The 26731-nt window shown below is 37.5% G+C and overlaps 1 protein-coding gene across 6 annotated transcripts; it reads left to right on the top strand.

Moving 5' to 3' along the window:
• The first annotated feature begins 857 nt into the window (after positions 1-857).
• SMPDL3A (sphingomyelin phosphodiesterase acid like 3A) lies at positions 858-22018 on the top strand. Of its 6 annotated transcripts, none has more exons than XM_068551114.1 (8): positions 858-1196; positions 5330-5546; positions 6450-6594; positions 10922-11018; positions 11790-11959; positions 12417-12597; positions 14160-14284; positions 21716-22018. In XM_068551114.1, the coding sequence occupies exons 1-8, from the start codon at positions 1085-1087 to the stop codon at positions 21854-21856; spliced, it is 1188 nt and encodes a 395-aa protein (XP_068407215.1). In that variant the 5' UTR covers positions 858-1084; the 3' UTR covers positions 21857-22018. The 6 variants fall into 6 exon arrangements, with proteins under 6 accessions (XP_068407215.1, XP_068407214.1, XP_068407213.1 ...); XM_068551113.1 differs by lacking the exon at positions 21716-22018 and adding an exon at positions 21029-21683; XM_068551112.1 differs by lacking the exon at positions 21716-22018 and adding an exon at positions 16251-17445 and having other exon boundaries at positions 5333-5546.
• The last annotated feature ends 4713 nt before the right edge of the window (positions 22019-26731 follow it).

The following is a 26731-nucleotide window of genomic DNA, read 5'->3' as shown; positions in this document are numbered from 1 at the left end:
AAGGACAATTTTTTCCACAGTAGGAAAGCACTTTGGTTCTCCAAAGGCTTTTGATTCATCCTAAAGCTGAAGCAGAACTTGAACAGCCCTGGCAGCATATGAAGCAGAAAATGGAGGCACCCTAACTCCCATTTCAAAGCCCGTTTCATGAGACACTTTCCCATTAAATTACACAGCATACAAAATAAGGTTTTCTCTGTTGGGAAACAAACACACTTTACAACATCTTTTATGAGGTTAGTAATTCTGGAGGGTTTTTTCTTCTTCAAAGGAATCTTAAAGAAGTCAGCATCCTCATAAATGGTAATAGAAGGACCACAGAACCCAACGAAGTTTGGGGATCTTGGCTCCTTTGTCAGACTGAGTATCTTCAAAAATTCCTTGAAGAGTAAAATCAACCAGTTCTATGATTTTCGTATATCTCTGGAATGCATAGAATATGGTTCTGAGACATTGTTCTCAGTTGCAAAAACAAAGGGGAAAAGCCAAACGAATAAAAAACTGAAACCTAGTGTTTCTGAGCAGTGGTTCTCAAACATCACCATCACTTAGCGTCACGTAGAGGACTTATACACATAAATGACTAGGCTTCACCCTCAGAGTTTGTGGCTCAGTAGGTCCCGGGCCAGCCTGGGAATTTTGCCTTCTAACTAGACTTCCCAGGTAGTGCTGACACTGCTGGTCGAGGGACCACACTCAGATCCACTGTATCCCAAATCTCTGCTGACCTAGTTCAAATCGAGACACTTCGAGGTTCTCTGCGTCACTTCTGCAGAGGAGCCCCACGCGCTCAGGGTCAGGTGGCACTTAGGGATGATGATCTGCGAGGGATTGCTGCAAGCACATTCCTTCCCAGGCCAGTCACCGACGCTGAGACACAAACAACAACGGGAAAAGCCGGATAAGCGCTAGACAGCTGTTGAAGGTCAACTGAACCTACTCATTAAGGACTCTACCCTCTCACGTGACCACTGGGCGTCAACCCCCGCAGAGGTCTTCTTCCTCCTCCCCAGCCCCGGGCCCGACGGTCGTGTGGAGCCCCGGGACGGCAATAGGTCTCCCAGGCCCGTGGCCGCGACCCGCGATGGCGCTGCTGGGTGCGCTCGTCTGCTGCCTGCTGGCTGCCTGGCACTGCCGCCCCGGCCTCGGACTGCCTCTGGCTCCCGCTGGCGGCCCGAGTCCCAGTCCGGCGGTGGGTGAGTCGTCTGTACCCTTTTCCTCCCGGGAGCTGCCCAGGCGCGGCGGCCAGAGCGCCTGCGCAGAGCCGAGAAAAGTGCTTGTGGGCAGCAGTGGCCCCGGCCAAGGCTCTGGGCTGCGACTGCCCCTGCGGGGCGCGGGGAGGGCGAGGGCGACGGAAGGACACGAGCGCCGGCTCGGCTCGGCGGGGAGGCCGGGACTGGCTGCGGACAGCGGGGGGCGCTGCTCATCCCGTGCAGTTGTTTTTGCTTTGTGTCTCCAGGTGTGTTTTGTGCCCGGGGGAAAGGAAGGAAAAACTGGGTGTCTCAAGGGAAAAAGAAGCTGGGGGCTGGTACTCTCACATGATTTCGGAAATGCTCTGGGCAAAAAATGCCTCCTGTGTGTTCAAGAGCCAAGTCCTCATGACTCAGCTGTCAGGCAGCTGAAAGCAAGAACTGTCAATCTGGTTTCCCAACTGTCAGTGGTAACAAGAAATTGTCCTCAAATACTTATGCATGCTGCTGGCTTCTGCTTTCATTAAAGCTGTATTTCTTTAATTATGTGGCTGTTTAGGATTTTGAGATAAAATGTCCTAGAATGCAGGAGGCCAACCCATGGCAAATGCGCCTTTTGGTTTTAAGGATCTGATTGCTGAAGGCCTCAATGACAGCTTTCTGGGGTCTAGTGAGTCTCCACTTCACACCGCCCTGTTTCTGTAGGGAAGCTACACCTGGGGGAGAGAGAGGGAGAGGGAGAACCAAGGTTCAAAGACCTGCTGAAGTGTCCATTCAGCAGGTTCACATTGGATATATTAATTTATATGCTTTCCACTTGATGTGACCTTCCCTCTCCGCCTGATGCCACCCCAAATGCTAGCACTTCTTTACACCGTGGTGTGTGTGTGTGTGCAAATTCCCGGTCTCAGCTTTCTGTCCTGTCAAGTCCCAGTGGTCAGAGGACAACAGCCCAGGGAGACTTCACCTGGTTGTGTTTGGCCACAATTTTTTAGATTTAGTTAAGTCAGGACCTGATGGAGTATTTGGTAGGAACTGACATTATAAACAAATAAACAAAAACACCTATTTTAAACAACAACCATAGGTCCAAACATCTGAATTATGATATACTAGCTTCTTTGGGATACATTATCCCAAAGATAAGATTGTTTTGAGCATTTATCTAGATATGTTTACAACACACACACATATACACATATACATATGTGGGAATCTTTTTAAAGATTATCTGCAGAACAAGAAAGCAATTGTTGTGTAGTGAAAAGAACATTGGACTGCGAACCAGAGAATCTGAATTGAAGTGTGGGCTCTGCCGCAGGCCAGGTCTCTGGCCTTGGACACACACACACACACACACACACACACACACACACACACTCACAGTATTTTGTATAAATTTCATTAGAGGTTGGAGGTGAGGCCTCCAGCAGTTCATTATTCATAAATCCCAGGTTAAGAACCTGTCAGGGCTCCATTCTTGGCTTCTATTTAAAGACACCCTTCAGTGCACCTAAATAATTATTCCTCACTTATCTGTCTAGCAATCCAATGTAGTGGAAAGGGCGCTAGACTGCAAGTCTGGAGAGACTGGTTCCATTTCAGCTTTCATTACTGAGTCACCATGTGATATTGAGGAAATTCTGAATCTGCCTGTGCCTAATTAAAGAATGTTTGTTGAGGACCTATTATAGGTCAGACGTATTCTAGATGCTGGGGATATATAAATCCAGGTAATAAGTTACATCAGAGGAATGTGTCCTTAATGTGTTTCCAGTTTTGTTTTACAAAGTTTAATATATTAATAATTTCATGTCCCTTACTTGTCACAGTATCCCCTATAGGTGTAGCTGTTATCTATCTTACATGAGGCAAGTGAGACGGAAGGACTTCTTTTTTCTGGAAGGACATTTGAACGTGAGCACGCACAGAGAGGTACTGTGTGCAGTGCTTAAGAGCCGTGTGGACTCTGGAGTCAGATTTCCTGAATTGCTGTCTTGGTTCTGCTGCATATGACATATGTGACTTGCACTTAATTTCTGAGTGCTGCAGTTCCTTACCTGTAAAATGGAAATAATGGTCAGTTAATACACGTAAAGCGTAAGAAACAGCATTAAACTTACAGTAAGTACTCAGTACATTTCAGCTATTACTTGGAAATGAGGAAATTCAATCTCAGATGCAAGCTTGACATTACAAATGAATAACAATGTAACTAATGTTGAGCTTACCAGATGCCAGGCTCTTTCCGCTACTAAGTCACTTAACCCTCATTCAGTAGACAATATTATTCCCATTTTACAGATGAAACAGGCCGAGATCATACAACTAGATTAGGAAGAAGAGCTTGGATTTGAAGTAAGGCGGTCTGATTCTGGAACCCCCATCCTTAACCATAACACTATGCTGTTCTGTGTGTAGTTTACTACATACCTTAACATTCTATGAATAATAATATACATATTTACATACAATAGAGATGCAGTATATATTTATACCCCAAGGAAAGGCAGCCACCAGGATGATTCTGAGCTGTCCGCCAAACCACTTTATGTGCTGGGTAAAGTATGTCCAAGCTGGAAAAAGAGTTGGAGTACTTTCTGCATTATGGAATAAAATAAATTACTCTTGGCAAATGTTTTCAAATTGGGGCTGAAGACCAAGTAATTGACCATGAAGACTCTTTAATGACTACTTTGTTCTGGATCTTCTGTCTACCACTTCTTAACTGTGAACTTAAATGTGTTATAAAATTACAACAACTTTGCGAAGAAATAACATCCTAAATATAATACACCTTTTCCACCTTAAGTTAACTGCTTTCAATTTTCTACTTTATTATCCAGCTTTGGGTTTTATCCAAGTGTTTGCTCAGGTGCATACTTAGCTTTTATCATACTTAGCTTTTGTCATTTGTATAGATAAAAGTTTGCATTCTACTTATCTGCTCCATGCTTCTGGTGTAGTACTGCTGCTATGTCACTTCTGATGTTTCCTATTGTAAATTAGTCCTAATCAGAGTGAGCTCCAAATTCAAAGTGTGAAAAAGTCTCAATATTAAAACAGTTTATTGGTTGCATATGAGAAGGCAGCAAAATCACTGAAGATATATGTAAATTAAGTATAAACAAACTTGAGGGCCCTTCAAAATGAGGGGTCAGATTTTGTCTCTGCCATTTATTAAGCTCTGTATACTAGAGCAAATCTTCTAACTGATCCAGCATTAATTTCTCAACTCTAAAATGAGAACAGTGATTCCTACTTCAGAGAGTAGTTTTGAGAATGAAATGACACAGTATATTTAAATTGCTTATCACAACGCCTGGCACATAGTAAATACTTAATAAAGAGAGATACTACTATGATTAACCTGCGTTTCCTTCAGTGAAGGAATCTTTCTCAAGATGATTTCCAATCAGGGGTGCTATCAAGTGGGTCTTGGGCTTCTCCCTGAAAACCCAGTGGGAGCACCTTCTTTAACAAATGCTTCCCTTAATATTATAAACATCTTATACAATTGTATGATAGAAGATGTTCCTCTGTTAAATAGCTTTTAAGAACCTCTGGCAGTGGCTATTTTTTGCTGAAAGCTAAACTGAAGACTCTTCTTTCATTAATGTTGAGAGGCAAGGTTTTGCAAGAAATTAGGAGTGAGATTTATTAGTTACAAGTTCTGCAATCTATTCACTGTGTGACCCTAACAAAACACATCCTATTTTTTGTCCATTTTTCTACAAGAAGAAAATAAATAAATTCTAAAACCTTAAATTCTACAAGGAAGGAGACATGCTGGTAAGATACAATATGGGATTATTATTGACTTCCCAGAAGGATGTCTCCATGTATATCACTATGCAAACTTATGTTTGTCATGTAGTCTTTGTTAAGTAGTCATGCTGTGAGTGACTTCATCAGTTCTGATGTGTGTAAATAGTAAATTCTAGTAAAGTCTTCCTATTGTCTTTAGAATCCTTATTTCTGACAGGGAAAGAGTGTATTTAACTTCAGGGCATATGAACATTTAAATTACTAAGGCTTTCTTCTATCACAGGGTGGAGCAACAATCTCGTCTTACTGTAAATATTGGTATGGGAATTCCAGAAGAGAAGTAGATTTAACAGCATGTATTTTCTCATCAGCAGGACAGTTTTGGCATGTGACTGACTTACACTTAGACCCTACTTACCACATCACAGATGACCACACAAAAGTGTGTGCTTCCTCGAAAGGTGCAAATGCCTCCAATCCTGGCCCTTTTGGAGATGTTCTATGTGATTCTCCTTATCACCTCATTTTGTCAGCATTTGATTTTATTAAAAATTCAGGACAGGAAGCATCTTTTATGATATGGACAGGGTGAGTGATTATATAAATACCCTTAGTCACTCAGTATGTATCTACAGTGTCCTAAGCTTCATTAGAATGCCGAATTTCATAAGAATGTATATTACGTTTTAAGAATTCTTGGGGTTTAAAAAAATACTAGATCAAATTAATCCACATTATTAGGGATAAGAAAAACTTTAAAAGACCCAGTTTTGTTTCTTTGTTTGCTTGTTTAGAATGCAGGCTCTAGAAATATGTCCATGTTAACTAAGAGATGAAGCCATAAACAGCGTATTTGTGTCAGTGTCTTGAGGTGTTTATTAATGTGATAATAGGCCTTGATTAAATAATCCAAAAACAAAAGGCAACAATGGGAGTTAACCTGTGATAGCGATTTTGCAAACATCATCTTCTGGTGGTGTAATTAACGAACTCCATCCATCATGACAGAGTGAAGAGGCCTAATATTTCCTGGACCTGCAATAATGACAGTGGCACTGTTTTAATTTATACATTGTAACTCATTTAATCTTCACAATAGATATTATTATTCCCATTTTACAGATAAGGAAATGAAGGCACTGAGTATCTAAGTAACTTGCCCAAGTGCACACAGCTAGTAAATGGCAAACCTGGCACTTTTGGCCCTGGAATCTGTGCTTTTAATTGCTAAAAATTTTTGCCTCTTATAAATCTTCAGTCAGGCAGTGAAACAGACTGAGATTTCCAGTTTATCTTTTGTATTTCACAAATTTTCTTTTTTATAGGCTTCTCTGTGGGACAAAGGTAAATGAAGAGTAGTTTATCAACTCTTTATCATCTGTTGATTTATAGTGGCATTTGACAATGACAGTACAGCAAGGCGTTACACAGGAGTCTAGTGACTTTTTAGAGAAACTGATTTTGTTCTCTATGATTCTGTCTCCTTTTCAGGGATAGCCCACCTCATGTTCCAGTGCGTGAACTCTCAACGGACACGGTCATAAATGTGATTGCTAATATGACAACCACAATGCAGAGTCTCTTTCCAAATCTCCAGGTTTTCCCTGCACTGGGTAATCATGACTATTGGCCACAGGTAAATTTGACCACAGCTTCTAGAAATGCTTAAAGGATTTTTTTCCATCAGTAGTTTCAAAATTATGCTGATAACTAGCTGATGATAGGGCATGGGAGGGACGCTCACGGAGGTGGAGTTTGCTCTTAATGCTAACCATCGAGGAGGGCAAGACAAGTGCTTTGGGGACTTGAAAGGGACTCCTAATAGTTCATAAAAAGTTATATCCATAGTGAGATTTTGGAATCAAATTACCTAGTTTATGAGTTATTAATTCTTGATTTCTTTTGTATTCTTCCTCAGTTTCTCCTTTCTTTTGAATAATTTTGTTCATTTGAATTTCCATGTTCAGGTTAGCAAAAACGGTTAATGTTGACCAACGTTTACATTTTTCAGAATTTCTATTAGGCATAGTATAAGCTACCCATACTCTGATCTAAGCTGGATTGGGATTAAAAACAAAAGCATAGTAAATCATCATAAGAACCAAAAAGGGAGGTCCATGTTCAAGATGTGGTTCAAGGCAGAGAGCATGTTCAGAATATTTTTCATGCCTGATACGGCCCAGCCTTCAACCTATTAGAGTGGCTGTTTATTAAACAGCCTGTGCGTAACACAATCGGATAGCAGCCCTGGTTACAGGGATCTGCTATAGCAGTGTAGAATCTTAGATTTGTTCAGATTCAAGAGATCTTAGAGATTGTCGTTTAGTTCAGGGCTTGGCAAACTAGGGCCTGTGGTCCAAATGCAGTCTGACACTTGTTTTTGTAAATAAAGTTTTGCTGGAACACAGCCATGGCTGTGCTTTCTGTTTTGCCTGTGGCTGCTTGTGTACTGTAACAGCAGAGTAGAATAGTTGCCACATTGACTATATGGCCCACAAGCCCAAAGTAATATTTAGTTTTTGACCCTTCATAGAAAAAGTTTGCTGACCCCTTGTCTAGATCAACTCTTCATTTTACCAAAGAGAAAACTGAAGCCCAGAAATGTTAAGTTGCTTGTTCCAGTGCTCACAATCACTTAGTGGGAGAACCCACATCCTGGATCTTTTGTGTTCAGTTAAACAAACATCCTTTCACACATCCTTTACTCTTGCCAGACTAACATATCAATATTTCCTAAACATTATATTTACTTTCATGCCTTTCTTTGTCTACATTTTTCTTTTGGTTTAGCATATCTTTTCCATCTCATGTCAAAAGGCTGCTTAATGAGGGTTTTGATTATAATAGTTAATTAATGTGAATATGTGACTTTGAAAAGTTGCACTCTATGATGAGCTTGTTTCAAGTGACTTCTTGAGCCCGGCCTCCTGTCTTGAGATGAACAATATGGGAGTCTGCGAGTTGGCCTTTCAACCAGTGGTCAGCTTTTGTTACTGTTGAGATGTTAGACCACACAGGGCAGAGGCTTGGGAATGGGCAATCTCCAGGAATCAGAGGTTACACACATTGTTTTTATATGCTTTAGGTGACAGGCAGACTGTTGTAATGGAAAACATGTAGGGTTTAGAGTCACATTCACTAGAAGTTAAAAACCTGTCCTGTCCTGCTTCTAATAGCTTGAGCAACTTGGATAATGCACATAATTATCCCTGATCATTTGTAAACAAGAGCAATAATACCTACTTTGCAAAGTTTTGGGGAGAATTACTGACACTATATGGAAAGGGCATAGTTTCCTACCTGGCACATAATAAGCCCTCAGTAAGTGAAGTGGTGGTTTTGTAGCATGAAGCAGTGACATGGGACACATGTTTCCTAACTCCTCTGAGGATTGGTTTTATTTTACTTTTATCTCTGCCTTCTTTTTGCAAAGCCAAATCTTATAATAATTCAAAGATATAGATGCTATCCAACGTCTAAAATATATCCGATTATATGTACAGCTAGGATAAACTGGCAGCCTTTATACCTTAAACAGTTAATTTTTTTCTCTTCCTAGCTTATGACCTTATATCTGAAAACCTTCTATTATTCTACTGCCATCCTTCCATCCCAGTTTCAGGAAGGTCAGATGTAACATGAAAGCCCTACAACAAATTCTCCTTGAGACTTCTCATATCTGAGATCAAATTCCGGTGAATGTTAGTAACAAATAAATCGGATGTGTTATTTCTCCACTAAAACCCCATAAACATGTACTTAAACATAGCTACATAAACATACAAATACAGACGCAAATTCCCACCCATTACATCAGAAGTAGATATTTGTGTGGACAGCCCAGGGATTTCTTTCCATTTCCACTCAAGGAAGCAGTCTGGGCCAGGGTCCTCAGGTACTCATACACTGGCAAGGCTGGTGCCACCAAACTGGTGAGTGGGTCACTTCCCATTGTGCAATAGATAACTGGATGTAAGAGTGATGGTAGAAAGACCTGGGATTTAGACTCAGCTCTGGGACTGACCAGCGCTCCCTGGATAAATCACTTAACTTCTCTGGTGCTCATATTTTTCATACTTAAAATAGACAGAAAAATCTAGAGCAATGTTTATAAAATTTTGATTCTACATGACCATACCAGTATCTTGGCATCCATCCCAATATAAACAAATGGCTAAGATATTAGGTTTTTGATGATGATGATGATGATGATGATTACCAATTTTTAATCAGAATTTAGATTGGCCTAAGCCATTGTGTAATTTTCAGACAGATGACTCTGATCGCTGACGCAAATTGAAAATATCCTTTGGATAATCAGTTTCGGTTAAAAGAAGTCATTTGCTTATTACTTGCCCTGAATATATTTGTATTTTCATTATGTATTAGGCACATGTATTAGGAACTAATGTGACTTGGGTGTCATCTTAAAAAAAAAAAAAACTAAGAATTTTAATTAATGATGACAGGGAAACTCCTTTAAGAAATAAGTCTATGTCACCAATATAGAGAAGGAAATGAAGAGAGTGAAGAAAATGGCTTCAGTTTTTTAATATAATTTTTTGAAACAAAAAATAGGAATAATTACCCAATTTCACAAATGATTTCTGGGTTTTTATTCAGTATGTACTTTCTTGAAGTTTTTTTTCTTCCCTAGAGCTTATGTCACCATAAAGATACTTTATTATAATATGATAAAACAGGATGATAAAAATACGGTATAATGTATTATACATATATTATTTAAAAAATCAGAACGTTATGATTTAGGCTGACATAAAGAGACTTCAAATCAAAAACATGTTTTTCTCTTTCTAACTTACTTCACTCTGTATGACAGACTCTAGGTCCATCCACCTCACTACAAATAAGTCAGTTTCGTTTCTTTTTATGGCTGAGTATTATTCCGTTGTATATATGTGCCACATTTTCTTTACCCATTCATCTGTCGATGGACACTTAGGTTGGTTGCATGTCCTGGCTATTGTAAATAGTGCTGCGATGAACATTGTGGTACATGACTCTTTTTGAATTATGGTTTTCTCAGGGTATATGCCCAGTAGTGGGACTGCTGGGTCACATGGTAGTTCTATCCTTAGTTTTTTAAGGAACCTTCATACTGTTTTCCATAGTGGTTGTATCAATTTACATTCCCACCAACAGTGCAGGAGGGTTCCCTTTTCACCACACCCTTATAGCACAGGGAGCTCTACTCAGTGCTCTGTGGTGACCTGAATGAGAAGGAAATCTAAATAAGAGAGGATATATGTATACGTACAACTGATTCACTTTGCTGTACAACAGAAACTAACACAACACTGTAAAGCAACTATATACTCCAATAAAACAAACAAACAAAAAATCAAAAACATGTGGTTATAAGTCTTCATTCAAGAAGTTAAAAAGCTTTATACTAGTATTAACATTTCAGAGGACTTTGTTTAATTCTGAAATCCATCTCCTAGGCATGCTACACCAGGTCCTACACATTCAGGCTCAAATCTGCCTTCAGTGTCTCTAAAATAAGCATATTCTCACATCCATTCTATACCCCAGTCACGCTGAAACAAGGGCTTGTTTTTGTATATGGCACTGTGTTGGTGTCTGGGCCATTATTTTTGCTTCGATTCCCTTTCTTGTCAACTTGCTGAAATCATTATTCAAGTTCTGGTTCAAATACTCTTTTCACTCTCCCTGCTGACTCTCTGGGCTAGACTTGATTGTTCTTGCTTTTCCACTCCCAGAACCCTTGTGGTGGTGCCTAGCACATTGTCTTATAGATGATTGGTTGCATTTTGTCCTCCATCTCCCCAATTAAGTTATAAATCCTTGAAAATTAAGTCTATCTAGTATTCCTGCATCTCCAGATGCCTAACATAGTAGTAACTACTCAAGTGATACTTAAATTAATCCATCCATATATCTTTAGAGTTTCAATGGTGGATTATATTGTTTGTGGCCAGGATCAACTGCCTATATTCACCAGCAAGGTGTACAATGCAGTAGCAAGCCTCTGGAAGCCATGGCTGGATGAAGAAGCTGTTAGTACTCTAAGGAAAGGTAAGTGAAAGATTTACTCATCCCTATTTTATCTCTATTTTTCATCTCAGTTCATGTTGTTTAGACTTAGATCTTTAATGTTTGCTTGGGTGGGCCAATTCTGCAGAGTCTCTGTGGCCAGTTTTTCTGGAGGCCTTATCATGTTTGAAAGCCGGGGAGTGGCATGGATGGTGAGTGGGCCCAGGGCGAAGAAAGCAGGGGCAGGGTCCCAGTAGCTGAAAGTGCCATGGCAGCAGGGTGTTCTGTCACCACTGGTTCACAGGTGTGAGTGGGGTTATACCTTTAAGCCTCGTCTCACCTGAGATTGTAGCAGCTCTGGTTTATCTGACATTTCTTCCTCAGTATTCTCTGGCAAGATCCATGTGTGTTCCCATTCTTTGGATTTTAGATTTCACAATATCTCTTATCTTAATTCCCAAAGCATACAAAAGTAGAAGTTGATGTAGTAATCTTTCTTTTATAAAATTCAGTACCTCATTGCCTAGTGCCAAAACATTTAGTTATCTTTTCATGTGAATGTTGGATACAACTGTTGTTACCTCAATTTGTGGAAGTGGCAGCATTGGACTTGACACATAGTAGGTTTTCCGTAAATGTTTGTTAAATCTGATTCTTATCCAATGACAGCCTATGTATGTGTAAACTAAAGAATAAGAAATAAGTATAACCTGCCTAAATGGCTTGAAAACCTTAATTAAGATTTTGCTTTCACAGTGTCTGTGTATCTGTGTGTGTATGATTCTAGAATGTGTTTCAAATTTGTTTTTACAGGTGGCTTTTATTCACAGAAAGTTTCAACTAATCTGAACCTTAGGATCATCAGTCTCAACACAAACTTATACTATGGCCCAAATATCGTGACCCTAAATAAGACTGACCCAGCAAATCAGTTTGAATGGCTAGAAAATACACTGAACATCTGTCAGCAAAATAAGGAGAAGGTAGATGCCGTAGACTAACATCATCATGGGATAAACAGAGGGTTAAACTTGTATACTTATTAGACTTGAGTGGGGTCAGGTATTAATAAAAGAATTAAAATTTAAAGATGTTCTTACATGAAACACTTTGTGATTTGCCTCTGCTGTTGTTGCTTGTTTTATTTTGCTTTTAATGCTCTGGGGATTAGTTGACATCTGTTGATATTTTAAAAAAAAATTTGAGCAAAGTCACAGTTACCTTACATCATAAACCATGTAGTTCAAATAAACAAGTGCAAATATAGGGCCATTAATAGTTTCATAATTTCATCTTTTTTTGGTAAATAAATAGGAGAAATGGTATATTTGCTTTCTAAAATTTAATTAATATACTTTCAATCTTGGGTATCTAAATCATTTTGCTGTGAAAAATGTGCAAAAAGAGTCTCATCAGTCCTCTTTGTGTTTCTTTCTCCAGGTGTACATCATAGCTCATGTTCCAGTGGGGTACCTGCCTTATTCAAGGAGCATGATGGCAATGAGAGAATACTATAATGAGAAATTGATAGATATTTTTAGAAAATACAGTAACATCATTGCAGGACAATTTTATGGACACACTCACAGAGATAGTATTATGGTTCTTTCAGATAAAAAAGGTAATATAACATTCTATTTGCATCTCCTCAGTCCAAGATGCTAGAGCAAAATAGTGAATATCCATGACTTTTTACTGATCCAGTAAATTAAAAGTTTTATTAAATCTACCTGCCAGCACCTGCTTTTTCTCAGTACCTTCTGTGAGTGATGGCAACTGTCCAAATCATATTTAGTCCTGCCACTGGGTTTCTTCCTTTTAGCTCCACAAGGCCATCGTCATTTGACTGCTGTTGACACAAAAGCCTCTGAAACCCTCAGTTCGCTCAAATGTTCTTTTAGGTCCTTGAGTTTAGAGAATCACTCTTTTTTATTTACCTGCTAGACTCAAGTTTCCTTTGATATGACTAGATTTACTTCTCAGAATTTAAAGAGCAAAGCACAATTTACTGTTGGTTTAAAATAAATTAAGCTCCTACTTTTAAGTGCTTATCGACATTGTCATCTACTCAGCATTAAAAGAAAAAAAAATAGAAGAAGCTCTAGCATTAAATAAGACAACGATTATCTATTTTTAAAGATAACTTCTGTATAAGGGCAAGAAAACTGAGAGTTAACAAAATAAGAGTTCTGATTTTTTAGCAGTCAGCCAGTAGAAAAATCAATATGTTTTGTTTTTTTTTTTTCAGTAATTGGGGAACATTTTTGAAATGCTTTACCTTCTTCATCTAGAATGAGTGGGCTTGGTAAAAATGACCATTTTTCAGCATTTGATAGCTTTTTGACTCAGAAATTTGGTTCTATAACACAGGCGTCCCCAACCCCTGGGCTGCGGACCGCTACCTGTCTGCAGCCTGTTAGGAACGGGGCCGCACAGAGCGAAGCTTCATCTGCTGTTCCACATCACTCCCCATCGCTCCCATTACCGCCTGAAACATCACCCACCCCCACACCCATGGGAAAACTGCCTTCCACAAAACCGGTCCCTGGTGCCAAAATGGTTGGGGACTGCTGCTATAACAGATATGTATAAAACATGGTGACACTTAAATTCTTATTATATAATTATTGGAATATTGTTATAGGTAGAGTACAAAAAGAACTAGCTTTGTCTATTCTGTGTGTGTGTACTTGTAATAAGTTGGATAGTTTTATTATGAAAAATTGCAAATATATATATAGGTAGAGAGAATTATAAAACAAACCCCCATGTACCATCACTTATATTCAGTATCTATAAAGATTTTGCCACATTTATTTTATCTATGGTTCTTTATTCTTTTTTTGCTGAAGTATTTGAACATAAATCTCGAACATCAAATGTATTTCAGCCCTACATGCTTCTGTATTCATTGCTAAAATATATGGATAACTTACATAATAATAATACCATTAACTTACCTAACAAAATCAACAATAATTCTTTTAATCTCTTCATAGTAAAACTTCCCCTATTTTCTCAAAAGTGTCTCTTTACTGTTGTTTCAGATCAGGATCCATCAAGCATCACACATCATTTGGCCGTTACTTCTGTTAACCTCTTAATCTGGAATTTGTTCATATTTTTATTATAGTTAAACTCAATTATTAAAAAAATATGTTTATGTACATATATTTTGTCTAGGAAATCCGATAAATTCTTTGTTTGTGGCTCCTGCTGTTACTCCAGTGAAGAGTGTTTTAGAAAAACAGACCAACAATCCTGGTGTCAGACTATTTCAGTATGATCCTCGTGATTATAAATTACTGGTAAGTTGGTACAGTTTTAGAATTGACCCCATATTTATGCATATCTTTGTGGTTTTCATTAGTTTAGTTGAATGTTTTCAGCGCAGCTATTGTGAATTGTACTTTATGTTGAAATCTCAGGATGTTTTTCTTCCTTTTTATGTTTGGAATGTCAGCACTTTCTAAGTGTGGGTTTATGAGGTTAGCCTTTGGGAAGATGTTTCTGTCTTCTAAGGTCTTCACATTTACTTAGATAAGGGCTTCATTGGGTAGCGCCTTGTTTGTGGACTTATATACATTTGAAACTTTTCACTACTCCATATTTGTTATTAATTACTCTTCTCCAGAACACAGCTATGAAGAAGAATGTAGGCTCTGAAACCATACTCTCTCATGAGTGGTCTTACCCTACTTCTCTGTGTCCTAGTCTATTCTCCTTAAAACCGAGATTAAAATATTACTGACTTCACTGAGTTGCTGTGAGGACTACATGAACAACTATTCTTAAAGCACTTGGAAAAATGCTTGGCTCACAGTAAGCACTCAATAAATGTTGGCAAAATTTTTTTTGTAAAGAAAATAAATAGAGTTGGAACTTTGGAGACAAAAGTTCTCTGGAGCTGGTACATGACTCTATATATCAATTCAGCCTCAAAAGGCCAGGCATTTAGCTTATGGGTACTGCCCCTTTCAACAAATACAATTTGAAAAGAATTTCTCAATTAAAGTCTTTATTGATGTAACTGTATTTTTCTCCTAGGTAAATTTAGTAGGAGATAGATTTGTTAATCCCTAGAGCATGTTTTTACAAGAAAAGATAGGGCAGGAAAATTCTGGTTTAATCCATAAACATTAAATTAAATGAGGAGATAAAACAATTGATAAAATAGTCCAAAGGAATTTTTAAAAATTAATTAATTTATTTTTGGCTGCGTTGGGTCTTTGTTGCTGCACGTGGGCTTTCTCTAGTTGTGGCAAGCGGGGGCTTCTCATTGTGGTGGCTTCTCTTGTTGTGGAGCACAGTCTCTAGGTGCATGGGTTTTAGTAGTTGTGGCACGTGGGCTCAGTAGTTGTGGCTCGCAGGCTCAGTAGTTGTGGCGCACAAGCTTAGTCGCTCCACGGCATGTGGGATCTTCCTGCACCAGGGCTTGAACCCGTGTCCCCTGCATTGGCAGGCGGATTCTTAACCACTGCGCCACCAGGGAAGTCCCCAAAGGAATTCTCTTACAACTATTAGTTGCCTATTTTTGGATCTGAATCTCAGATACACACACACACACGTGTGTGTGTGCATGTGTGTGTGTGTACACTGACATAGAAAGATGTACCTGATAGAATACTATATCATTTTTAAAAGTACAAAAGTTTGTATAGTTTAATTTCATTTTTTGAAAAAGTCAAAAAGATAGAAAATAGGTATATATATTCCAAATACTTATATTTCTTTGTACATAAAGTCTAGAACAGCACACATACACTGGAGTGCTGGTAAATGCTTAACAGCTGGTTCACCGGGCGGGGGGAAAAGTGCTTTGATTTGTAGTGTTTGCCAATTTCCATGGCATAAATACTCCCATCATGGTCAATTTCAAGCTGCCAAAGTGATACCAACTAACTTGCAAGATGCCTGAAAATTTGACAGTCAGCATTTGTGGGCTGGTACAAGCCACCTCCTGCATATGACTGATTTATATACAACTATTAGCAGTGGTTACTTCTGAGGTGTGTGAATCGAAGACTTTTTATTTTGTAAATCCCTCTGTATAGTTGGCTTATCTTCTATTACGTTCTTTCATTATTTTTTAAATGAAAAAATATATAGATTTTTCTATCAGGACTCTTTTTCTTTAAAAGCAATGCCCACTTCTTAAAATGACTATACTTTAAGTTAAGAATGTCACATAAATCCTAATAAGAACTCTTCTTGATATGCAGTACTTCATATGCCAAAAAACGAACCAGGCTTTGTTACTCTTTTTAACTATAGGATGTGCTGCAGTATTACTTGAACCTGACAGATGCTAATCTAAAGGGAAAATCTAATTGGAAGCTGGAGTATAACCTGACCCAGGCCTATGACATTGAAGATTTGCAGCCAAAAAGTTTGTATGAATTAGCTAAACAATTTGCAATCTTAGACAGTAAACAGTTTATAAAATACTACAATTACTTCTTTGTGAGTTATGACAGTAGGGTAATTTGTGATGGGAAATGTAAGGCCTTTCAGATTTGTGCAATTACGAATCTTGATGTTATTTCTTATACAGATTGCCTCAAACAATATTATATAAAGCCCAATCCGTAGTATTTCACAGTCTGTACTCATAGAAAATGTATCATTGCTCTGTTTCTGAGATCAGTTTGTGACAATTGTTATGCCAAATTTTGTGAGTTACTGAGTGGGCAGGAAGAATTCCTGTCTTTGCTTTTTTATGATGCCCAAAATGTAGATATTTTTAACATCCTAAATTTTTATTATATCGAATGTATCTAAACTGCCCATTACTAGAATGATGTTTGGATGTAAATACCCTATCTTCCAGTTTATATAATTACATCTAATTTATACTCTTGTTGAAATTGTCATTTATACAATAAGACAAATTACTTTTCCCTAAGTATGATGAATTCTTTTTAATATGATAATTTTCAGTCTTTTAATTCATTCTTCTGGAAACGTCATGTGTAAACTGAGGTTCAGACAGTTTTAAGTATCATGAGGTTGACACTGTTTATGCACTATCTATACTCTTGGGAAAACACCAAGGTCACATTAGGGCCATCTCTGAGTCTATGAAACATCACGGGACATGACCTCACTAGCTGTCTTCATTCTGTGAGTGAAGGGGAGTCCTCTTTAGTACTAAGTTTTAAGGAAGAGAATGTCACAGGAGAATGGCTAAATATTTTATCAAACTTTAAAAATGCAGAGATAGTATTTATATGTTGCTTACAGATACATGTAATAGATCCCCCCAAAAGAGGTGTGTTGGTAAACATCAAATACAGGAATGTTGGAGGTTAATGAATGGGGAAGTTGATTGGGGAGAGATATATAAGGGGATTTAAATGTGTTGGTAAAGTTTTATTTCCTAGTTCAATCAATTTCCTAGTGGCTATGTTAATGTTAGCTCATTTTTCTTTATATATTTTTAAATATATTAAATACTATAGAGATCCAGCCTTTAAAGTTTATTATTTTGTCTCTTCTACGGAGAATGATTCATAATGAAAGCATGGAGACACTGGGAGGGTTTGAAGTAGTCTAGTAGAGAAGGGATTGTGGGTGGGCTGAGGTGGTGGCAGTGGAGAGAAGTAGCCCTTTTGTGATATATTTTGTAAGTAGAAGCAGCAGGATTTGTTGATGGCAAGGATGTAAGAGATAAAGTACAGAGAGAAATAAAGGATGACTGCTAGATTTTTGGCTGGAGAAACTGGTAGATGGTTATGTTATGAGGGAGTTGGGATTACTAGAAGAGGAGAGGGCTGGTGGGGAGTGTGAGGGGCACAGAGCAACAGATTAAGAGTACTATAGTGTATTACAGCTGATACAGGCTACCCAAGAATTCCTCTAGTTCTTTAAACATTTTGCTATTCTAGTCATCTCTAAATTGAGAACTTTAGGATTTCTTTTAAAAAATAAATTAGTACCCTAAGAAAGCAGCCAAACAACTCAGACTCTACTACTATGATTGTTTTTACAATATTTAAAATTTATTAGGAATAAACATGACTTACTTATAGGAATGTATCATCTGCCTGCCTCCCCACTGCTACTGCCTAAATCATTCTAGACAAACATCAAGGACACTTAAGGAAAGGAAAAATAGTATTAATTCAGTTATTGATGAGCTATCTATTCTTTTGGTAGAGAATGGATTTTCTCAAGCTACAGCATCCCCTACTTGGGTTGCTTCTCCTTGGAGCAATTATGTGTGTAGGCATAATTAGGCAACCTTTCCATGAACACAGAAATAATAAGGTAAGGATCATGTTTATTTTATAATTAGTTTTTCAAAACATACCTGAAGTTCCAGTTTTACAAAATTCTCCTCATTAAGATTTAGTGTGATTCATCATCCTTAACTTTTAGTAAAACAAATTTCTTTCTACAATCTGTTGTTTAATTTTAAACAAATCAGTATAAAACTCCTCTCTTTTATTGTAAAACTTCAGGTCTTTTGCATTCTGTGCTATACATAGTACATTCCCTTATGAAAGTTCTATGTCCCCAAACTGGTGGTTTTAGGAAGATGGCTGTGAGTGTCCCCTGACCATTGCCTTGTAGGCTTGGAGGACTGTTCTTCATGCAGGACTAGGGACCCAGTGGTCCTTTTGGTTTCTGTAGCCTTAGTTCCTGCCTCCGTGAAGACTCTTTTCTCCCATCGCCACCCCATATTCTAATTAACATAGATTGTCAGCTTCTAAACACACATGTAATTATACATTTCAAAAGATTTTCAATATGTATGTTTGATAAATTACTTGAATTCAAAATACATAACTCGAAACTCAACAGTAAGAAAACAACCCAATTTTTTAAAATGTCAAAAGATCCACATACTTCACCAATGAAGAAATACGAATGGCAAACAAGCATGTAAAAAGATACTCTACATTAGTCATTAAAAAAAATGTAAACTAAAAAGTAAAAAAAAATTTTAAAGTAAATAAATTACTACTACACACCGATTGAATTGTTTTTTGAAAAATTGACAATGTCGAGAACTGGTGAAGACAGAACTGAAACTCTTACATATTGTTCTTTTCTCCCCTTTTAAAGTGCTACACTTTATTGGATTAATTTCTATTCTTTTATTAGCTTCAGATGTAGCATATATTTCAATTTCCTAATTTATTATAAGGTTGGGATTTATTTATTTTTCATTTTTAATGACATTTATTGTTTTCTTTCTAATTTTACAAGTGTTACATGTTCATTGCATTCAACTAGAAATACATAAAAGGATAAAGTAAAAAGTAACAATCACCCATAATCCCCACCTCTCATAGGTAATGACCATGAGCATTTTGATGCATTTACTCTGTGTCTACATATGCATATATTTTTAATAATTGAAGAATAATTGACCTACAACACTATGTTAGTTGCGGGTGCATGACATAGTGACTGGATATTTCTTTACATTACAAAATCATCGCGATGAAAAGTCTAGTTACCATGTGTCACCATACACAGATATTACAGTGTAATTGACTATATTCCTCATGTTGTACATTTCATCTCTGGACTCATTTATTTTATAATTGGAAGTTTGTACTCTTAATCTCCCTCATTTATTTCACCCATACCCGCATCCACCTCCCCTCTGGCAACCACCTATTTGTTCTCAGTATCTATAACTCTGTTTCTGTTGAGTTATGTTAGTTCATTTGTTTTATTTTTTAGATTGCACATATAAGTGAAATCATACAGTATTTGTCTTTCTCTGTCTGACTTATTTCACTTAGCATAATACCCTCTAGGTCCATCCGTGCAATTACCCATTTCTTCACCTTTGCTCACATTGTTCCTTTTCCCAATCTAAAGTCCCCCATTTCTTGCTCTCTCTAATATTGTTTTTCTTAAGACCTCACATAAAAACTACCTTTGTTGTCAAAACTTATCTAACCTCTTCAGGCAGACTTAATCTTCTCTCCTTGGGGCCACCATCGGTACCTTATTTAAAACCATCGATGCCATTACCACTCCTCCTTTTCTCTCGTTCCCTCTCTTCCTTTAGTTCTGAGAGGACAGGGCTCTGCTTTACCCAACTTTGTGTCCCCATCACCTAACACAATGCTTGACAAATAGGTAAGTAAGCTTTATAATGAACAGTATCAAATTAATGAAATTATATCTATGTTGGGAGATATTTTTCTCCATTTCTTGCTGATGCCCAAATTCCTTAATGACTAGATAAAACCATCTATTATTATCATTAAGCAGCAGAGATTAAAGGTTGAAGATAGAAATGTTTGGCTTAGGCAATCCATTGATGGAAACTTATTTACACTAATGGGTAACGAGTTGATTAGTCAGCCATCCTACGTGCCTGAGAGCATACTCATTCCAGCTGAGACAGAGAAGATGGATTCTGGCATTGGCATTGGCGGGTTGGGGAAAGGGAACTGAGAAGGGAAGTGGGGATTTTGAGACATATGAAAAGAAGGGTAGCCTGTCCTCTCACATGCTGGTCAGGAAAAGGGCTTAGTGAGTAGAAGATCATCGGGAGGCCATGTGATAAGTTGATGAGGCCAGGGATTCTAGTTTGTGTAGTTCAAGGTACTTACCTCTCTGTAATTCAGTTTGTCTCGTCAATTAGATGAGAGTTATAGCATCACCTGATTTATAACCTTACTGTGGGAATTAAGTGAAAATGTAAAGTGCATCGCTCAGTTTCTGGACATTGTAAGCATTATGTAAAAGTTATAAATATTGGGCTTCCCTGGTGGCGCAGTGGTTGGGAGTCTGCCTGCCAATGCAGGGGACTCGGGTTCGAGCCCTGGTCCGGGAGGATCCCACATGCTGCGCAGCAACTAGGCCCACGTGCGCAACTACTGAAGCCCGCGTGCCTAGAGCCCGTGCTCCGCAACAAGAGAAGCCACCGCAGCGAGAGGCCTGCGCACTGCAATGAAGAGTGGCCCCACTCACCGCAACTAGAGAAAGCCCTCATGCAGCAATGAAGACCCAAAGCAGCCATAAATAAATAAATTAATTTTTAGAAAAGTTATAAATATTAATATGATTTTTAACATTGTTAGATGCCCAAAGGGAACAGAATAGATTTGACCGGGACTTGGAAGTACAGAAGATGGAAGATGAAGTTAAGGAGGACAGAACCTCATACTTTTCAACGTTGTTCTGGGGAACATTCAGTTTATACACACATAAAGCCACAACCACTGTGTTTTGTAGGGCACAATTCTCTCCACAAATATATGTAAGGTTCCTGTAATGTTCCAGGCACTGTTCTATGTGCTAGGTAAACAGCAGTGAACAAAACAGGCGAAGATTCCTTCCTTTATGGGGCTCATTCTAGCACGTGCATTACTGTGATGTGTGCTTGTGTGTATGCGCGGGTGCGTGGGCACAGCTTATAGGGAACGCTGATTGCCTTTGAACCACATTGCACGTAGCTAAAACTGATTTAACAATTAAAATATTTAAAATATTTTTAACAGGATCACCTTCATTACAATGGACTTCATTCCCAGAAACTAGTAGGGGTTGTGACTGTCATGTCACAAAACAAGAGGGTCAGAAATACTGACAACTGTATTACAAAGATACCCACTTGAGTCTTTGCTATTTGGGAAGAATGATTAAAAAGTTGCTAAAATGATTGCTTCGTCTAAAACCATATAACTGCAAAAACATGGAAATGGCTGTCACAGCATAGAAGAAAAACCTATGTTCTGATCAGTCAGGCAGGTTTTGTTATTTTGCAGATTAATACTGAGGTTCCTGCCGGATGCTACTTACAAAATCCCTTTTTATGTGTGTGTCTTGAAAGCATTTATTCTCACATCACCCAGACAGCAATGGGATTGTGCTTGGAACAAGAACTGGAGTTACAGGGAATGTTGTGATATAGTCTTCACTTGTCTTCTTTCCTGTTAAGCCTGCAAATTACTGCCAAGTGATACCAAAGCACAATAGCAGCAGCCTGAGGCAGTTTTTATTCACCTGAAAATTCTTTAACCACCAGTCCCCTTAAAATCTAGCTGGAATCTTTAGCTGAAATATCTGTAGTTTCTTTTAACCCTTTATTTGTTTGCCAAGAGTTGGTAGCATTGATTTTAGATATATAAACATATTAAAATCCTTTGAAAATAAAAGAAGTCACTTAAAAATTTTAAATACCGTCATTATATTTTAATGGATATGTTTGCTACAGAAGAAAGAACCAAAATCTTTCATTTGGAATCTTTATGCTTTAGAGGCAAAACGAGGTCTTTTCAATAAGAGTACATTTAAGATGTTATTTATCTTCTACATTTGAGCATGATAGACCACAGAATATCAAATTGGGGGCTCCCTTGTTTAGAAGCCATACTGTGTTTATTTAAGTTACTCATATGTTCAGTAATTATTTTTAGGGAAAAGGGAGGAGTAGATTCATACGTTTATTCATCAAACATTTTCTTAATGCCTGTTATGTGCAGGGCCTGTAATTGAAACCTGAAGCAAAAAAGAAGACATATACATAAGTGGACAATTAAAAATAATTATACTCACCACAGAAAGAAATTGTAATTATGTGACATGATGGAGGTGTTAACTAATGCTAAGGTGGTAACTGTATTGCAATATATAAGTATATGAAATCAACGTGTTGTACACAAACTTACACAGTGTTATATGTCAATTATATCTCAGTAAAGCTGGGGGGAAAAGCGCTATCAGGATATGAGGATCTTAGTCCAGAAATTATATCCACCCTTCAAATTCATACCACAAACTCTTAGAATGGACATAATTAAACATTAGTCTTTAGAGACATTTCTCTGAGCCACAGATACTTTTGTGCCAATCAGTGCTGCAATTTTTAAGTAGATTTGAGCCAAGAGTGGGACAGAAGCATTCTAACAGTCTTTAAGAGGATTTACATTAACTTGATAATAAAACTTTCTCCCCCTCCAAAAAAATTACTGTAGTAGATTAAATCTTACTGATTTGCTCTCTTATTTTGCCTGATCCTTTATAGTTATGAGTTCTTGGGTTTTTGCATTTGATTGAGGAGTTTAACAAATTTTCTAAATGTATTTTTTGGTTCTTGAGATGAGTTATTTTAAAAATACATTCCCTCTCTGGGTCTAAAGGCTCAATGTTTTCTTTCCTTTTGCTACATTAGTTTTGTATAATATCTATGGTGGACTTTTTCTGTCATGCAGTTTCAAACGAGGTACACCTAGTTCTGGATTTTCCCAAGAGAAAGAAGAGAGTTTTCTCATTTGTAGAATAGAGATAATAATAGTATTTCACAGAGACGATTGTTATGAATCAAATTTTGTAAAGCATATAAAACAATCTTTGACAGATAGTTAGTGCGACAAAAATGTAGTTAAATGAGATAAAATATACATTACCCTTGATCCCATTCATTGTCTCCTTGAGTGTTGTGAATTAACTTATTCTCAGCTTCTCTTTTGGAAGATAATGGTAGCCATTCCCAAATTCTGGCCTGTCAGATAATAATGAAAACAAGTTTCATCCAGATTATACCACATATATAGATATTTATTAACTAAATATTTAATAGTAAAATAACATATAAAACAATCAAAAATAAAACCAAACAACAGACACTTTATTTACAATACTCATTTTATAGTCTCTAGAAGATCCCATTCTCCATCCATTGGGGTTCTTTGAACACTACCTTGGATTAGAGGTTTGCTAGAGTCAAACACCAAAATTCTAGAGATACAATATTTCAGTCTTGTAGCCACCTCAGATGCTCAAAATCAGGGCAGTTGAGGCATTAGCCTCAGGTGCAAAATTTAAAGAGGTGCCAAAACACTTAGTAATCAAGAGAAATAATATTTTAAACATTCAAAATTAATGCAGAATAATTTGTCATGAACAAAATGTCAAAATTTTAAATAAAGACAGTCATTGTTTTATGTTCCTGCATTACTGTGCAACAAGAAGTCATTTCCAAGTAACCAGTGGTTACCGAACTGCTAGAACAGTTCGTGAAGGTTTACCATGGCATCTGATCCCATTGGGCAACATGGAGCTTTATGGTCATGTTTTTGATTGTAGAGATTTTATTAACTTTTACATTTGGTTCAAAATGTGGGAGGATATTTTGGTAAGAGTATGTAAGGGCACACTTTTTTTCTTTGCTGAGCTCAGGCTTCAATATGCCTTCATGGGGCACTGCTCAAAACCCTCAGGAGTTCACCTTCAGAGGCAGAAGGGGTGAGGATTGTCTAAGATATCCTTATAGGTGAGGCTGCTGGCCTCCTGGCTCTTCTACCTTGCTTATGTATGATAGGAGGAGTGAGTGTCTCTTTAAAAAAAATACATGCATATATTTCTATGTCTGCCTATCCATCTATCGTCTGTCTATCTATCCATGCCATTTTAGCTAATCTACATACTTTGCATATCTTTAATTTCTCCTTTGAGAGTCCATTTCCAACATTCATCATGCGAGTCCACAGACTATTATTTTCACCAATAAAAATGCATTTCTGTGCTGGAGAGAGTGTGGAGAAAAGACAGCCCTTCTACACTGTTGGTGGGAATGTAAATTGGTACAGTCACTATGGCGAACAGTGTGGAGGGTCGTTAAAAAACTAAAAACAGAGTTACCATATGATCCTGCAATCCCACTCCTAAGCATATATCTAGAAACAATGAAACTCTAATTTGAAAAGATACATGCACCCCAATGTTCACTGCAGCACTATTTACAATAGCCAAGACATGGAAGCAACCTTAATGTCCATTGACAGATGAATGGATAAAGAAGATGTGGTACATATATACAATGGAATATTACTCAGCCATAAAAATGAATGAAATAATGCCATTTGCAGCAACATGGATGGACCTAGAGATTATCATACTAAGTGAAGTAAGTCATTCAGAGAAAGACAAATATCATATGTTGTCATTTATATGTGGAACCTAAAATATGATACAAATGAACTTATTTACAAAATAGAAATAGACTCACAGACAGAAAACAAACTTATGGTTACCAAAGGGGAAAGGGGAGAGAGGGGGATAAATTGGGAGTTTGCAATTAACAGATACACACTACTATTATATATATGTAATAGATAAACAACAAGGACCTACTGTATAGCATGGAGAACTATATTCAATATCTTGTAATATCCTATAATGGAAAAGAATCTGAAAAAAAGAATATATATATCCCACTACTGGCCATATACTGAGAGAAAACCATAATTCAAAAAGACACATGCACCCCAATGTTCATTGCAGCACTATTTACAATAGCCAGGTCATGGAAGCAACCTAAATGCCCATCGACATATGAATGGATAAAGAAGATGTGGTACATATATACAGTGGAATATTACTCAGCCATAAAAAGGAATGAAATTGGGTCATTTGTAGAGATGTAGATGGACCTAGAGACCATCGTACAGAGTGAAGTAAGTCAGAAAGAGAAAAATATCGTATATTAATGCATATATGTGGAATCTAGAAAAATAGTACAGATGCACCAGTTTGCAAGGCAGAAATAGAGACACAGATATAGAGAACAAACGTACGGACACCAAGGGGGGAAAGCAGGGTGGTGTTGGTGGTGGTGGTGGGATGAATTGGGAGATTGGGATTGACATATATACGCTAATATGTGTAAAATAGATAACTAATAAGAACCTGCTGTATAAAAAAATAAAATTGACATATATACACTAATATGTGTAAAATAAATAACTAATAAGAACCTGCTGTATAAAAAAATAAAATTCAAAAGAAAATAAAACCTTAAAAAAAAAGAATATAAATATATATCTCTGAATCATTTTGCTGTACACCTGAAACTAACACAACCTTGTAAATCAACTATACTTCAATTAAAAAAAAAAAAACCCTTGGCTAGATTAAAACATTAAAAAAATTCTGAAATCCAGTATTCTAATTAGCAAAGAGTAACAGCTTCCTGATTAGAACTTGCACTGACCACTCTCAGGCCTTTCATTCTTGATAGTAAGTGAGTTGAACACCCAGCACATGAACTTTTAAGTATAACAATGGACTGGCCAGGGAGCTGAAGCTTACACTCACTTGCACATACATAACACAGTTATCTCTGACGGGGTATTTTTAAGTAAGTCACAGACAGTGAAACACTGAGTTTTAGTCAATATGTTCTTAGATCTCAAGTTGGATGTGTATTGCTGTTTACCTCATAGGCTAATGTAAGTAAATGCCAGACACACAGTAAATAAGGGGGTCTGCTTGACTTGAGCTGATATCTTATTTTGTCTCTACTGTTTGGTTGTCCGAGATGCTAAAACATCAGAATCACGGCAAAACCCATACTTTCCCACATGCAGTAGTATTTGGGTTATCTTACCTCCATCCTTACATAAAATTTTATCTATGAAGACTATGTCTCCCAGAGTTCTACAAACGTTTCTCCTTATTTCTTGCCTATTTATATTCTGGGGTCTTAGTCTAATTTTTTATAGAATGAGATAGACTGATTAAAGAGGAGGGAAACCAATGCTCAGGTTGCTGCACTCTGGCTGGAGAGCGGTATATGCCTTGATTTCCAGTTGGTTGAATGTCTTGTTCTTCTGAGCAAGAGGCAGATGTGGGGTAAGGGCAAAGGTTTCTCTTCTTCTTTTAGACCAGCAGACTTGCAATGCTTGATTATATATTATGCAGAGATCAGTAATTGTTATTCCCATCAAGTTATCAGTTCAAATTCTTTCTGGATTCTGACGACAAGATGACTCCTGGTCCTG

This window comes from Eschrichtius robustus, chromosome 9, assembly GCF_028021215.1.
Source record: "Eschrichtius robustus isolate mEscRob2 chromosome 9, mEscRob2.pri, whole genome shotgun sequence".
Classification (NCBI taxonomy): domain Eukaryota; kingdom Metazoa; phylum Chordata; class Mammalia; order Artiodactyla; family Eschrichtiidae; genus Eschrichtius; species Eschrichtius robustus.
This window is presented reverse-complemented; position numbering and strand designations above follow the sequence as displayed.

What these genes read in the sequence shown, in the direction of transcription:
- SMPDL3A (XM_068551111.1), top strand. Translation starts at nt 1,085, where the DNA reads ATGGCGCTGCTGGGTGCGCTCGTCTGCTGCCTGCTGGCTGCCTGGCAC. An exon ending in TCTTTTATGATATGGACAGG is followed by an intron (nt 5,547 to 6,449) that starts GTGAGTGATTAT and finishes TCTCCTTTTCAG; the next exon opens with GGATAGCCCACCTCATGTTC. An exon ending in CTCGTGATTATAAATTACTG is followed by an intron (nt 14,285 to 16,250) that starts GTAAGTTGGTAC and finishes TTTTAACTATAG; the next exon opens with GATGTGCTGCAGTATTACTT.